We start from the raw sequence: 17,309 nt of genomic DNA on the forward strand, positions 1-17,309 counted from the left end.
CTGTGTTTTGAATTCCAGAATGTTATTTCCTGGATTGATTCTTCCTAGTAATATCAGATCCTTTATCTGCATACATTTCTTTTTAGGAGCTGTGCTGTAGTTTAAAGGCTTCTTTACGGTATGTTGATGGCCAGACCCAGAGGAGGAGCTCTGACTGTCGTTTGCACGTGGAACAGCAAAAGCTGATTTCTTAAGACAAGGTTTCATCTGATGCCCAGTATCACTGCCTAAGGAGTCTGATGCCCCCCTTGAGGGCTGCTGGGAAGCTGTTTTCCTATTTCCTCTTTTTGGATAACAATTGGAAAGAGCCTGATCACAAATAACAGTTGATGGATGGGCATCATTTTGGGCAAATACATTTGTGGTTTCTGAAATATTTAATGTGCCAGTTACTGCTGACGGACCACAGGATTCACAGCCTTTGGCTGTAGTTTCTGTAAGGTCATTTTCTTTTTGTGAATATTCTGCCTGAGCAGTAAAAGCAACAGGCTGGGATGGTAATTTAATCTTCTTAGTGCCATATGAATATCTGGATTTTGATAACCCACCTAAAGTACAGTCAGTGACATTTTGTTTAGAATTCAGCTCATTTCCAGAAAATTCTTCCCTTCTCACTGTCTCTAAATTGAGACGAGTGTTGGTATTTTGGCTGTCGTTCCACGTTTCCAGAGACAAGTGTGTTTGCTGCACGCTTCCACAAACAAGGCTGACAGGAGACAGTGAACCTGGTTGAGGCTGCACTGAATTTTCCAGACTGGTAAGCTCCTGGTTGTCATTTTCACTACAGATTTCTGAGCTGGACGGCAGCTTCCTCAAACTAAGACCAGACAAAGATGTTACGTTCTTATAGTTTTGAATTTTCTGGCTTATTTTTTTCTGTTTTTTGGCCACAACCAAAAGGCTCTTCTGTCTTGTGGCCAAGCTGGCCAGCTGCTCCCTCAGGACTCCCTGCTTAAATGATTCTGTGGAGACCCTACAGAAGAAACAGAAAGAAACAAAAATACACACAGTAGAAAACCTTTTCTAGCAGTCATTTAGATTTTAAAGATACTTTGTCTCAATTTAGATTTAATCAGCTCAAAGTACACAAGAGTCTATCTTTGCAATGTATTTCCTTTGAGAGGAAACTGACTCTTAAGGTGAGTTTGCCTTTTTCAGGAGGTGATTCCTGAAATGTAATGTAAATTCCATTTACATTCCTATCATTATCAGTTGTGAGTCAACCCTAAAAGAGAACCAAAACTTGGGTTGTCTATCTAGATATCTACTAGTCCTTTAGTTGGAAGGCAGCAATTGATCACTGAGGAGGAACACCATTCTTTATGTTTGGAGTTTGCTGACCTGTTTACAATGAAAAGATGCATCAGGAAGTAAGTAAAATTCGGGAGTAAAGTTCCACTCAAGTTCCCTTAGCTGTGGAGGAGTGCGACTGTTCTGTGTATTTCTATACCTGAGCTAGACCTGAGAAATGTCAGTTCATCCAGTCATTACTGTGATTATACTTTGAACCTGTACTGAGGCACTTTCCAGTCCAGGGGACCACCCAGACAAGCATTATCCTGCGTTCCTTCCCCAAACCAAATCTCTCAGGGGCTTCAGGACCAAGTGGGAGGAAACGGCTCATATCCACACCCCTGCTCTTGGTTACACCACCTATTCTACACTGACCTTCAGGATACTGGACACTTTGTTTCCAATGCTTCTCAAACTTTCTGGTCTCAGGACTTATTTATACTCTTAAAAATTATTGAGGAACCCAAAGAACGTTAGTTTATATGGGTTATATCTATCAATATTTACTGGTTTAGAAAATAAAACTGAGCACTTTTAAAACACAAGAATACACAAGCACACATTCCATTAGCTACCAGAGTGATGATATCATCACACATCATGTGACCTCTAGAAAATTCCACTGTACACTCATGAAAGAATAACAGCAAAAAAAGCAATAACATCTTAATACTATTATAAAAAAAGTCTTGACTTCATGAACCCCCTGAATGGTCTCAGGAACCCTCAGGGACCACCCTTTAAGAGCAGCTGTTTCAAGGGGAAGCAAGAATATAGCTATCTCTTTCTCCTATCACAGTTGAGAGTTGTTGTACTGAACTCCAGGCAGACTGGGTGTTAAAGCGAGTAGTAGATGTAAGGGAAAGAAGCAGCAAGAAGAAATCAGATTAGCAAACAACTGGTGGCATAAAATGCAAGAAGCTGGATAGAAGAGAAACAAAAAAGGAAAAAATAACATCACATTTAAGACTATGTGAAACAGAGTTCAGACAGAGAATGAAAGAGCTCTTTAGATTACAAGATTTTAAGTTGTATAGCAATATTAACAAGGATTTGCACACCTGAAACCCTAACTCATTAGGAACTTCCCAAAATTCTAGATGTAATGTTAATCACAGGACATAAAGGAAAATTGAAGCCAGCCTTTTCCAAAGTCCCCGAGAAAATATCCTGTAGTCAATTACCCACCTATAAGCTCACTTGCTTTATACTGACAGAAAATAGGAAACAGAAAGGAATTTATGATATTCACCAGAGAGAAAAGCAAAATGGGAATAAAAGATAGGAGATTTATAAATAAAAATAGAAAACATTATTAAATAAGTTCAGAAAAAAATTGAATATACAATAGACGTCAAATGATTATAAGAACACAAGGAAAATGAGAAAAATTACATGTGAATAAAGAATAGGGTCAGAAACATATCTGCAATCCCATGTTCGCTGCAGCATTATTTACAATAGCCAAGATATGGAAACAACCTAAGTGTCCAACTATGAATGAATGGATAAAGAAAATGTGGTATATAGACACAATGGAAAATTACTCAGCCACATATAAGAAGGAAATCCTGCCATTTGTGACAACATGGATGGACCTTGAGGGCATTATGCTAAGTGAAATAAGTGAGAGAAAGACAAATACCATATGATCTCACTCACAGATAGAGAATAGATTGGTGGTTGCTAGAGGTGGAGGGTGGGAGAAACGGGTGAAGGTGGTTAAAAGAGTTATAAGGTGGTTATAACAAAAATCCAGTTATAAAATAAATAGGTCAAGAGGATGTAGATAGCATAGTGACTATAGGTAATAATACTGTATTTATATTTGAAAGTTGTTAAGAGAGTAAATAAAGCACTCATTTTTTTCACTCACCTGTATTTTTTAGCTAGATCATCCCTTTCTGCCTTCTGTTTGGCAAGCACGTTATCCATAACCTCTTTTATCTCCAACATCTTTTCGATGTATTGTTCTACAAATATGGTAATAAAATAAGAAGTCAGTTAATTGAGAGATAACAAATGTTAAATTTGGTCACATAGGACTTAGCCTGTAAGTCCTGTACAAAATGGGATTCATGACTCTTGGATCTCCCAGTCAGATCAAAGATATAACAGGTGTTAGAATACGGAGGCGGTGAATTTGTAACAGGATTTTTTGTGTGTGTGTGTGTGAGGAAGATCAGCCCTGAGCTAACGTCCATGCTAATCCTCCTCTTTTGGCTGAGGAAGACCGGCTCTGAGCTAACATCTATTACCAATCCTCCTCCTTTTCTTTTTTCCCCAAAGCCCCAGTAGATAGTTGTACGTCATTGTTGCACATCCTTCTAGTTGCTGTATGTGGGACGCGGCCTCAGCATGGCCAGACAAGCAGTGTGTCGGAGCGTGCCCAGGATGTGAACCCGGGCCGCCAGCAGCGGAGTGCACGCACCCAACCGCTAAGCCACGGGGCCGGCTCCATGTAACAGGATTTTTTTAGAGCTGTGGCTTAACTAGGTGCAAATCTCATTCTGAGCAGCCAAAGTGAGAGGTGAGGGGGTTTCTCCCCTTTACCTCAAGCCTATTGAGAGCATTTTCTCAAAGGATTGTTGAGACGTAATAACTCTCAGTCGAGGTGATAATGGACTCACATCTGGCTTTTTCCCTGAAGATCTAGAGGTTGAGAACTTGAAGGGCAAGAAGCTTCCATAGCAGGGCAAAGAAAAAGTTGCCACTGTGCCAGGAATTAACTGTCCTCCCTTCTAACAATGGGTCCGAGGTGCCAGGATCCTGAAGTCCTGGTGTGGAGCCTGCCCTGTGATCCTGCCTATGAGGGCTTCTACTGAGGGTGAGAGTCTGTGTAAGGAGTACACCAGAAAAAAATAGAAGCTGAGAGGAGATTGAGAGGGGCCAGGGAAAGGAAAATGTGTACTGCCACATCACAGAGCCACGTAGAAATTTCAGAAGAGCCGCAAAAAGGCTCTCAAGTCAAGAGACTGAGTTTTAAACTTCTGCCAAAAAGCAACAGAGCCAACCGCAGTCAGGACTTACTCACCAGCCTAGAACTCTAGGGTCCCACTGCCCTACCTTGCCTCCCTTAAAGGGGCAGTGAGACAAATATAAAGGGATCATTGATTAGTCAATGTACTGTATTGGTTATAATAGAATAAAACGAAATTGCAAAGCCTAGGGGTGGGGAGGGGAGAAAAGTTTCTAAACTTAGAAGCATTAAAAGAAATAGCAAAGGAAAAGCTGATCCTTTTTACTCTACAGGATTTGAAAATTTATGTATTTAAGCACAAACTAACATGTAACAAATAAAAAGACAGTCAAGTGGCCAAAAAAATTATTTGCAAGTTATGGCACAAAACGGGTCAATATACTTGATTATATAAAATGGCTCCAATTTATTAATAGACAAACAGGAATAGTCAATTCACAAAATAGGAAATAAAACCAGTGAAAAAATACCACTAATAATCAATATGGCAAGTATAAATACGAGGCACATTTTTCTTACTAAACTACTAAAATTATTTTAAATGAAAATACTGATGCTATTAGCAGTGTAAAGAACAAAGACTAATGCGTATTGGTGGAAGTGAAACTAGTATATAATACTTATATAATACTTTAGGAAACCAATTCATCAATATGAATCAAAAGATTTTAAAATGTCTATATATTTTTGACCCAATAATTACAATTTTGTTAATCTTTCCTAAGAAGCTAATCTAAATCCACAAAAAGCTATGTGTTGTAGCATAAGAGGAAAAAGTTGGAAAAATGTAAATGCTGAACAAAAAGGGAAAAATTAAGTAAACTATGGAACATTTATTGAACAGAATACTATGTAACCCCTGAGAATGATGGCTATGGGAAAAAAGAATGCAAAAATAGCACATCTGGCATGATCCAAACTATGTTTTTAACAATTTTATTGAGGTATAATTGTGTAACTATGTTTTTATGTTTTCTTTTTTTGTGAGGAAGATCAGCCCTGAGCTAACATCCGTGCTAATCCTCCTCCTTTTGCTGAGGAAGACCAGCTCTGAGCTAACATCTATTGCCAATCCTCCTCCTTTTTTCCCCCAAAGCCCCAGTAGATAGTTGTACGTCATAGTTGCACATCCTTCTAGTTGCTGTATGTGGGACGCGGCCTCAGCATGGCTGGAGAAGCAGTGCGTCGGTGTGTGCCCAGGATCCGAACCCGGGCCGCCAGTAGCGGAGCGTGCGCACTTAACCGCTAAGCCACGGGGCCGGCCCTGTAACTATGTTCTTAGGAAAAAAATTATGTATCCCCCTAAAAAAGTAAACAAATACATCAAAATATTGTGATGAGACAATAGGTAATTTTAGCATAATTTTTCCTCTTTATTATTTTTTGAAGTGCATCTATATGTCTTTTATAACGAAAAAATTATAAACTTGGAAAATTCATCTAAGATGCTTAAAATATTATAAATACTAAATAAAATATACAAACTATACATATTTGTTTGGGAGTGTGAGTTATTTTATATTATTTTCCTCAAAACATAACATGTACCATGTGTTAGGCCAGGATGAAAAGCAGAATGGGTACAATTTAAGAAGAAATGATTTTTTAAAGAGGCTACACAACATGAGCTAGGACAAGACAAGAACTAACAGTTGTACCCTGCTACACAAAAGACTGATGAGGTATTTTAAATTACTTTATTTTTATTTTTTGCTGAGGAAGATTCTCCCTGAATCTTCACAGCACAACATCTGTTGCCAGTCCTCCTCTATTCTGTATGTGAGCTGCTGCCACAGCATGGCCACTGATAGATGAGTGGCGTAGGTCCGTGACCTGGAACTGAACCTGGGCCGCTAAAGCAGAGCGCGCAGAGCATGCCGAACTTAACCACTAGGCCACCAGGGCTGGCCCCCTAAATTACTTTATTTTTAGCTGACTACTTTTAACATTCAGATCTGCATCTATCAGGAGTGACTTTCTACCCTGTAAATCATAAGTCAAGAAAACATAGTTATGAGCTATCAAGGGTTTGCAAATATTTACTGAAGTTTTGAGAAAGTAAGATTATTAGGTCAGGGATCAGAGTCTAATTTCCTATTTTGAATCACTAATGTTTTGCAAACAGGAAGACATCTATGCAGTGAGACACTCACTTGGTTTGTCTGCTCATCTGACAGTTATGAGGATTTGTTCTACTTGTGTCACCAATGCACATTCCTCTTCTGATCTGCTTTTAAGGGTTGCCATAGCTGGGTGAAACTGAGGAGCTGAGGAGTAACATAATCTCATCTCTAGTCACTCTCTTATACTTTATGTCACATCTCCATGTAAACATATCACCAGTAGTGGTTTATCTCTGATCATGGTTCTCAGTCTCTCTCAAATTACTCATGCTACACCTTGAGTCTAGAAGTATCTTTATCAACAATTACACAAACTACAGGTTTGCATCACTGACTTCTAATGATCAGTCCTGGCACTTTAAATACTCCAGCATTAAGAAAAAAGACCACTTTTTCAGCCACTGGGAGCTTTGAAATAAACATGTACCTTAAGATGAGGTAGCAATGACCTTGGATATTCAAAATAAACTTGAGTTAGAATCCACATTTACCTGCCTCTTCGGGGGTTCTTATTTCAAACTCTAATAAATTTTCTTGTTTTTCTTCTATATCCTGTAGAATGGCACTGATGGTCTGATGCTGTCAATAAAAATATTAAAAACTTCATTACAAGAAGATAGATGTTTCTCTCTGACATGCAATTGGCAAATGCACAGTAAAAGCGCTAAAGAAAGTGCTGCTAAAAATGCTCATTTCCTTTTACATTCAAAATGTACTTATGCTTTGCTTAACCTTAACTGTGTATGCTGCATTTTGAAAAAGAAAGTAAACTTAAACATATCTTGATTTATGTAGCAGATTTACTTCTGGAAAACAGAATGTAAGAGTAGCAACCATGTAAAGAATTCTAATTTCTCACTGACCTCTGTTATACTTACAGGTCTAGGAGAACAACAACTGCTCAGCACACAGTATTTAAAGGTCACATACATGCAACAAGTTCACTTTAAGGCTTTATGACTCCCATTGCACACTATTAATATGTCACACAGGGCCTGCCAGGTGGCGTAGCGGTTAAGTTCACATGCTCCACTTTGGCAGCCTGGGGTCCCCAGGTTCGGATTCCGGGCGCATACTGACACACTGCGCGTCAAGCCATGCTGTGGCGGCGACCCATGTGGAGTAGAGGAAGATGGGCACGGATGACAGCCCAGGGCCAATCTTCCTCAGCAAAAAGAGGAGGACTGGCATCAGATGTTAGCTCAGGGCTGATCTTCCTCACACACACACAAAAAATCTCACACATAATCTTAGAAACACAAACCACTACTCTCTCAAAAACTCACAAAGGTGATTTCAGACCACCTCTGCATCCCCTTGTCAGTACTAAACTTCCTGTCTGGAATGCCTTCAATTTACTCTGTCCAGATCCCTCTCTTTCTTATGAGACAGAGTCGTGGAGTGGACTCTGTACCCAAGCTGCCTGGGTGTGAATTCTGGCTCCATCTCTTCCAAGCTGGGTGACTCCAGCAGGTTACTTATCCTCTCCTTGCCTAAAGGGAGCAACACATGTAAAACGCTTAGAAGAGTGCCAGCACAAAGAGCTCAATGAACACTGATTATTATATAAAACCCATCTCATAGATGAAACCTCTGACTAATCAAATCCATACTAATTTCTCCTTTCTCAGAATTACTTAAGAATTTCAGTGTTACATAATTGAGCAGTAACACACATAACGTCTAGTACATCATGTTTCTCCATCAAGATAATGAGATCTTGTAGGCAGGCAGGAGCATGGCTTTGATATTTGTGTATGGTTTCCACATTGTTGGATATATGGTTGTTGCTCAATAAATGACAACTGCTGGATTGACTCATATTATATATCCTTTAATATACTCTCAATACACATTCATTTTTAAAACGTGTAGGCCCTCAAAGCCTTCTGAAGTATGTTGCTTTGAAATTTTACTTTGGTGCCCATAAGGGATATGGAAAGTGCAGTAATAAAACCATCCAATTATGTGGAAAAGTAATCTCACTGCTGTCATTTATGAAATGCATCAAACTATAAAATATAGATATGCAAAACAAACGAACAAAACAAGATTTATCTCTTTTTACATTGAATGGCTATGGTTATAAAAGTAAACTAAAGGTCTGAATTTGTGCCCAGGCTAATCCTCTCCCTACATGTTAGGATAAAGAAAATATCTTTTGACGCTGACTTTCCTTTCTGTTTTACCTCATATCATGGATGCACTCAGTCTCAGCCACCAGGGACCATAACCCTTCACTCTACACCAGCCTCACATTCCACCATGGAGGGTCCAGCATAACTTTCCCTCCAAGATCTCCCTTCTTAAGTCCTTCATTACTGCTTGTTTATCTTAGGAAAAAAAACAAACAAGATCCTAACCTAGGATCTGTCTTTGGAACAAGCAGCTTTAAACAGTTTATATTCTGTTTACTGTAAAGCTTTACTATTATTTATTCCAAATTTGCAATTTTTACTATGGCAGGATCATCTTGCCTCTGACATCTCTTCTACAGTTTCACATAATATGGCACAGAGGTTAAGAGCACAGGCTCTGGAGCCAGACTACCTGGAGTTTAATTCTGGTATTGTTACTTAATAGAAATGTAATTTTGGGTTAAATTGCTTAATCTCTCTTACTTTAGCTTCCTCATCTGTAATGAGGAAGTTAATGATAATAACAGAACCTACCTAGAAGGGTTATTATGAAGACTAACTGAATTAATATAAAGTGCTTAGAGGAGAGCATGCCATATAATAAGTGCTCAGTGAACACCTAGCAGTTATTATTATTATTTACTTCTGTACTCATTCTATACGGGGCTAGAGAAGGAAGCTGCCTACATGCTGTAATTTGAAGGTGTTACAAGGTAGCACCAAACTAAAATCATCTCATTTCCTTTGTATCTGGCCATAGAGTCACCCCCACCTTCAATTTGGTTTGAATTTGCAACATTCAGAAACAACTTTACGTTTACAAAAGACAAACCCTTAATGACTTTAAAATCTTCATATTTGTTTTGAGTTTTTCTTTTCCTTTAAAGTTAGTTTTCCTTAGACTCCTATATCTCCATTATATTTTCTCTGAGGCTTGGCATCTAAAATGATATAAATTATTCCTGAAGCAAGGCTTGGCATCTAAAATGATATAAATTATTCCTGAAGCAAAGACTCATATAGTTAATAATAGGGCATTTTCCCCATAATGTTCTTTTTTTTTTTGTGAGGAAAATCAGCCCTGAGCTAACATCCATGCCAATCCTCTTTTTGCTGAGGAAGACCAGCCCTGAGCTAACACCTATTGCCAATCCTCCTCCTTTTTTTTCCCTTTTTCTCCCCAAAGCCCCAGTAGAGAGTTGTATGTTATAGTTGCACATCCTTCTAGTTGCTGTATGCGGGACGCCGCCTCAACGCTGGACAAGCGGTGCGTCGGTGCGCGCCCGGATCCAAACCCAGGCCGCCAGTAGCAGAGTGCACGCACTTAACCCCTAAGCCACGGGGCTGGCCCTCCCCATAATGTTCTAATCTTTACGTGAAAACATACCTTAAAAATACTTATGGTCAATGGGGCCGGCCTGGTGGCGCAAGCGGTTAAGTGCGCGCGCTCCGCTGCGGCGGCCCGGGGTTCGCTGGTTCGGATCCCGGGCGCGCACCGACGCACTGCTTGGTAAGCCATGCTGTGGCGGCGTCCCATATAAAGCGGAGGAAGATAGGCACAGATGTTAGCCCAGGGCCGTCTTCCTCAGCAAAAAAAAAAAAGAGGAGGATTGGCGGATGTTAGCTCAGGGCTGATCTCCTCACAAAAAAAAAAAAAAAAAAATACTTATGGTCAATATGGTGGGCTGAGCTGATACAGAAGGACCCCTGTCTGCTCCAAACAGACGGAAACACTGGACAAAATACAATAAGCTTTAAACACACAAACACACACAGAGCTAAGAATGGAAAAAGGGAAATTCCCTGGTGTCAGAAACGAAGCTAGCAGTGGCCCATGGGGTATCTAGAACAAAACGAAGCTAGCAGCGGCCCATGGGGGATCTAGAACAAACAGAGATATTAGGGGCCGGGTTTTTAATGCCCACAAAGGGACATGAGATAAGGCCTCAGGCCCACATGAGGAGGGAGTTAGAATGCAACCCCTGAATAAAGCTGGCGACCTTGAGTGGGTGTCCTTCAGGTTACATAAGGATTAGAAAAACTCTTCTTGTCACCCACCTAGGGCTTTGGGTAGAAAATCAGAGACCCAAGCCTATGCCACACATGTATATAAGAACTAAATTTATACAATCTGTGTGGTTCAGGAACCCAAACTGAGAAATCAGCATAAAAACTGGTGTGAAACTGATAAACCCCAAGGGCCCGAGCAGAGGCAAATGTAAAGTACAAAGCCTAGGCACGTCAAAATTCCACAGGAAACACCCCGCACTGAAATGAGATTACAACCAAAAATTACAAACCACATGAAGAATCATGTTATCATGAGAAAGAGTCAGGAGGAGACTTTAAAAATGTTTGAAAAGATTTTTTAAATGCTATCAATACTGTAAAGCAGGAGCAGAAAAGTCTTTTTACTTTGTTTTCTTAAAACAAAAATTTGAAAAGGAAACAAAGAATTGCTAGAAATAAAAAACACAGTCACTGAAATTAAAGACTCAATGTATGGGTTAAATGATTAGCAATATTTGAGGAGAGAAATAATGAATTAGAAGAGAGATCCAAGGAAGTCACCCAGAGTATAGTACAGAGAGTTAGAGATGGAAAATATGAAAAACCTACTAGGAGACATGGAGATTGGTCTAACACATCTAAATAGGAGTTCTAAACAAGGAGAATACTGAGAATGGAAGAGAGGCAATATAGAGGTGGAGAGTTTCAGAATACAAATGAGAAATGTGTCTTCAGATTAAAGAAGCAAGTCCAGTCCCGAATATAATTAATAAAAACACATCCACGTTTAGAGACAACCTAGTGAGACTGTAGAACATAAAAGAGTAAGAGAAAAATCTTAAAAGTGGCAAGGATTATCTACAAGGGAATGACAATTAGATTGACAGCTGACTTTTCATCCATTACAAAAGACACTAGGAAACAATGCAAACTATTTTTGAAGTGCTGAGGCAAATGCAATTTACTTTGAATCTCACTTAAAATAAAATATTTAAGGTATATATTAGTTGATTAATCACAGTTTAGGTTAAATGAATGACATTTTCCCCTCAACTATGACTAACAGAAAGTATGTAAGAGAAGTCTAATCAACATACATAGTCTTATTCAAAATAATATTTCACTGAGAACGCTACTTTGCTTAAGAAGCTAGTGTCTAGTGAGCTTTGTGTTTTCATCAAACTAAGAATATCCATCTTATCAAGTAATATATATCGAATGAGCAACTACTATGTTATTTTCTCCAAAAATATACCTTCACATGAGGGGTTTCACACACTATCACTATTAACCACGTGAGATCCAGGTTGGCTAAACCAGGTTGTTTTCCTTTTCTCTGCCTGGGTTTCAGGGTCTTTTCTGCCTAGTACATACCTTAGGCACTTTTGGGGAGTAGTTGGATAAAGACACACTATGACAGTGGTAGTGTCTGTGGGATAAGAAGTAGCCAAAGTACTCAACCTAGGTGTAAAGAACAGCAGGTAATCATAATTCTGTATTCAATATAGATAATTGAGAGTTTACCATACAACATATCTTCTTGGTTCATTCTGTTCAATTATGCTATATTATTTTCTTACGACAAAAATATTTTCAACCTGCATGTCCTTAAAATGGAAAGAGTGCTGCCAATAGCCAGTGGCGGCTGGCCCAAGGAATGGCATTTTCTAGGCTGAAGAAAAAGAAAGGATTTCAACTTTACTCACCACAGGAGGGCTTTTTCTTGTTTTTTCTTGGTGTGAAATAGAAGGTGAATCAATAGTTTTGCAGTCATCACAAAAACACTGTTTATGTCTTTTTGACCGGACAGCATGAATTTTTACTTTAAAAAATCAAATTGGAAAATATAAGAATGTGCAAAAATTTAGGTTTATCAATTGTAATGGTGACAGGAATGGGAAGAATAAATTAAGTCTATAATTATTATAATATCTTAATGTTGGTCAGTACTTCATTATTTATTATTATTATCAATTGACTAATTACAGCTAACATTTACTGAATATTTATCACACGGTGGATATCAATCTCCTCCCCTGAATCATCCTATTTAATATTTATATGAACCCTGTGATGTAGGAAGTTTATTCAATCCATTTTACAGAAGAAGCAAGTGAAAGCTTAGAGGGATTCAGGAAGTTGCCTAATGTCACACAGCTAGTATTGAAACCAGATTTGATTCCAAAGTCCATGCTGTTAACCACTATGACTATGATTCATGGTCTCTGTAAAGTTCTCTCTGATCCTCCTCCCATTCTGGATTTCCTGTCTCCATATAACTATTGCACCCTATATCTCTCATCTCTTTGGGGTACCTGACCAAGGAAATGTATACAATTTCCAAGAAACAACAGACAAGTGGAAATAGATGTGGCACTTTATAAGAGTCTGCCCAATAACTCCAAAAGCAAGGTTTCTCTGGTAAGCTGAGCTGATATAACTTATGGAGCCTGAACCTTCAGATAGGGCAGTGGAGAGGGAGAGAGACATGGCTGGGGGTCTAAGAAAGGCCCTGACCCTAGCACTTACCATATGGTAGCAGGCGACGAAAAGAGGAACCTTGTGTCAGTCTTGACCTTGCCTACATGTGATCTAGCTCACTAGTAAAATATGACACAATGATTATCCTTGGCTCTGACCAATCATATCCGTAACATAATTCCTCCCTTGAAAATCAACAACTGGTAAGGATAGTGGGAGGCTGGGGGAGAAGTGTGTGACAGGGACACTCTTCCCAATATTCTTCCTCATAGAGAGAGGGCAGATAAGCTCCTGAGTTTCTTCTTCTACGAGTCAAGGCTCAAGCAAGAGGGAAAAGGAAGAACAATTCCCTCTCCTCCACTTAATAAATTGTGTTTAATTGCCTGTTTTCTGGTTGGTCTCCCCACAAGACTGGAAGCTCCTAGTGGGCAAGTGCCTGGTTTGCACAGCAGGTGTTCAACAAATGTATATTTTCTAAATTAGTCTTCACTAAATGCCTATTTCTTATAGATAATTCATTATTATTATCTAAATGCAAACTACTGCTAAAAAATGGTTCATAAAATTTTCCCTGGCTATACATTCTCCTGAAATATTCTTTTCACTACAGTCTATTACATACACACACACACACACACACACACGTAGAGTATATCTGCTTAGCAAATTCATATTCTAGCACTAGAATATTAGAGTCTTGAAAAGTTGGCATCACTCCAACTTTTCTATGAATCATTACAATTACAAATTTTGAAGTAATAGAATCTGAGTTGCAAAGACTTTAATATAATGTCATCCTCTTCCAGCCCCACTACAAGTAAACCAATCTGCATAGTTTGTAACCTCTACCTCAGACCCAACGGTAGGGAGATTAATATTTGTTTAATGAACGATACGGGTTTCATTTCAACATGTAACTCCAATCCAATAGGATCACATGATCTATAAATTAAACCAAGTTTAAAAATGCTAATTACTAAAACCAAAGAATGCTTTTCAAGAGTTTAATAAAGATATAAAACATCTATCCCCAGTTATGAAACAACTTACACTACAAATATGAAGATTTTATTTTCTAAGCAGAGTATACTCCTGTATAAAATAGCAAGCAATACTGACATACATACCAGTGACTACAGCATTACTCTCATCTCTATCATCAGTCTCAACAGCACCATAAGATTTTAGCAGCTCTTTCATTTTTTCATCATCTGCTTCATCCAAAGCAGTCTTCTGTTTTTGATCCTTTTGATTAGGATTTGCTCCATGTCGTAGTAGAACCTCAGCTGCCTAGAACGTATTTTTCCAAAGTTATCTCTACAGACACTTAGAATCAATAATTTTTGCTCACATTACAAGACACCACTACCAAGCATTAAAAGTTACCAAAAAGTTTTCAAATTCTGGCCAAGAAAATGTTTATTAAATTTGATATGACAACTGTAAACTGATCCACTGATTTGGCCTGATCTGATCTCCTCACAGGAGAACCAAACATGATGACATGAAAGTACCAGATATGCTACCTTCATTGCAGTAAGAGGCAGACATAGGTAGAGTGACGTGCAGAAGGATTTACTCTCTCTGTTTAACAGAGCCCTTTGTCCTCCCCCAAGCTGGAGGATGGGATAGACAGGGAAGCAGGAATCACTTTAGGACTATATTATGTTATAAACTATATTATAAACTGCCATTAGATATAGTTGGATAAAGTTCTACTTGGACTATATTTCAGGTACATTACTTGTTCAAGAGGTTTTATGAGCTAGCCTGGAAACCTAATATCTATTCTAATAATGTCTATGCAAATATGTTATGTGTCCTAAATAACTGACTTATAGTCACAGAATGTTAATAATAAAAGGAAACTCAGAAATATCTACTCTAACCCCATCATTTTACAAAAGAGGAAGCTGAGGTCACAGAGGCTATGACATTTTTTGGGTCGGGGGGAAGCTCCTAATATAAATAAGGTTTCTCTGAATAACTCAAAGTTGTGTATTAGAAGTTTGTAATTGACCACAGTCAAAGATGGTTACTAACTAGTTTATGGTATAAGTCAATTATAGTCATGTGTTGCTTAATGATGGGGATATGTTCTGAGAAACGTGTCACTATAAGATTTCGTCATTGTGTGGACATCATAGAGTACTTACACAAACCTAGATCGTATAGCATACTACACACCTAGGCTATATGGTATAGCCTATTGCTCCTACACTGCAAACCTGTATAGCATGTTACTGTACTGAACACTGTAGACAACTGTAACACAATGGTAAGTATTTGTGTATCTAAATATAGAAAAGGTACAGTAAAAATACAGTATAAAAGACTGAAAATGGTACACCTGTATAGGGCACTTACCATGAATGGAGCTTGCAGGACTGCAAGTTGCTCTGGGTGAGTCAGTGAGTGAGTGGTGAGTGAAATGAAGGCCTAGGACATTACTGAATACTAATGGAGACTTTATAATAAATACTTAGGCTACACTAAATTTATAAAAAATATTTTTCTTTCTGTAATAAATTAACCTTGGCTTACTGCAACTTTTTTACTTAATAAACTTTTTAATTTTTTTAACTTTTTGACTCTTTTGTAATAACACTTATCTTAAAACACAAACACACTGTACAACTGTACAAAAGTATTTTCTTTCTTTATATTCTTATTCTATAAGCTTTTTTCTATTTTTAAAATTTTGTATTGTTTTTAACTTTTTAAAATTTTTTGTTAAAAATTAAGACAAACACACACATTAGCCTAGGCCTATACAGGGTCAGGATCATCAGTATCACTGTCTACCACCTCCACATCTTGGCCCCTGGAAGGTCTTCAGGGGCAATAACATGCATGGAGCTGTGATCTCCTATGATAACAATGCCTTCTTCTGGAATACCTCCTGAAGCTCTACTTGAGGAGGTGCCACTCTTTTCAAAAATATGTCCATGGTGGTTTGCCTACTTGTTTTCTGTTTTTCATTATAGATTTGCTTATAAGCAGATAACGTACCATGAACATTCCTCTCTATTAATGAAAACCTTTCAATGTCGGGGGCCAAGTTTTCAAATTTTTTAAAGGAGCTTGTTGAGGTCTGCAAAAGCTTCTGCTAAACCCTTCACTGTGCATTTTCTTGCGGGTTCTTCTTTTTCTTCTCCTGTAGTTTCCTTTTCTCTTGCCTCTTCCTCAGCTATGTGTTCCTGTTCCTGTTCCAACAACTCATTAGTCAGTTCCCCAGGAACCACCTCTAGGAGCACCTCCATGTCATCCTCATCCACACCCAGGTTAAAGCTGTTTGCCATCTCAACCACAGCCTCGCTGATTTTTGCAACCTCCTCATCCTTGGCAAATCCTCTAAGTCATGGACGAACCTCTTGAGCTTCATCCAGATGCAATTTTTACACTCCTTGGTGACCTCACCCCAAGCCCAAGCAAGTTCTTGATGCAGTCATAGATGTTGTAGTCCTTCCAGAATTGCATCAGTGTCTTCTTCAGTTGAAGCAATAGCCTGGGCAAAGGTCCTCCTTTTAAGGCCTTTTATAGCTGCTATAAAGCTGCTATAACTCCTTAACCCATTGGCCAGATCAAAGAGGGGGTGTTTGGCGGGAGAAACACCTTTGATATTGGGATTAAGATCACCAATAAAAGGAGGATTTCTGGGAACATTATCAATAAGCAAAATCTTGAAAAGAATGTTATTCTCCAAATAGTACTTCTCCATTTCGCTGGCATAGCAATTCAGAGAGGCATCCTGGAAGAGGAGCTGGGTCATCCATGACTTCTCATTGCTCCTGTAGTAACTGGCAGCGTGTGCTTACTGATGTGCTTGAAGGCCCTGGGGTTCTCACTGTGCCAGATCACAAAGGGTTTCAATTTGCAGCCTGCAACATCGCCCCCAAGCAAGACTGTTATCCTGTCCTTAAAAGGCTTGAAACCTATCCTTGACTTGGCCTCCTTATGGATGAAAGTCCTTTCAGGCATCTATTTCCAGAATGAGGTTTCACCCATATTGAACATTTGCTCTGGCAAGTAATTTTCCTCCACAATTAGCTTATCTAGAATTTCTAAAAATTCTTCAGTTGCCTTCACATCAGCACTTGCAGACTCACCATTCACTTCCACATTATATAATACATAATGATTTAAACCACCCAGAGGGCTGGCCCTGTGGCTTAGCGGTTAGGTGCGCGTGCTCCGCTGCTGGCAGCCCAGGTTCGGATCCTGAGCGCGCACCAATGCACCGCTTCTCCCACCATGCTGAGGCCGCGTCCCACATACAGCAAC

General features: G+C 38.9%; 1 protein-coding gene across 1 annotated transcript in view; it reads right to left on the minus strand.

The window, feature by feature from the left end:
• Positions 1–17,309, minus strand: part of ANKRD31 (ankyrin repeat domain 31) — a 133,943-nt gene that overhangs the window by 28,689 nt on the left and 87,945 nt on the right. The window contains exons 18-22 of the mRNA XM_058564112.1: positions 14,153–14,315; positions 12,251–12,366; positions 6,888–6,975; positions 3,170–3,266; positions 1–973 (exon numbers count right to left, since the gene is read on the minus strand). Of these exons, the coding sequence (XP_058420095.1) occupies positions 1–973; positions 3,170–3,266; positions 6,888–6,975; positions 12,251–12,366; positions 14,153–14,315 (1,437 nt within the window). The remainder of the gene's footprint in view (positions 974–3,169; positions 3,267–6,887; positions 6,976–12,250; positions 12,367–14,152; positions 14,316–17,309) is intronic.

This window comes from Diceros bicornis, chromosome 1 (genome assembly GCF_020826845.1).
Source record: "Diceros bicornis minor isolate mBicDic1 chromosome 1, mDicBic1.mat.cur, whole genome shotgun sequence".
NCBI lineage: Eukaryota > Metazoa > Chordata > Mammalia > Perissodactyla > Rhinocerotidae > Diceros > Diceros bicornis.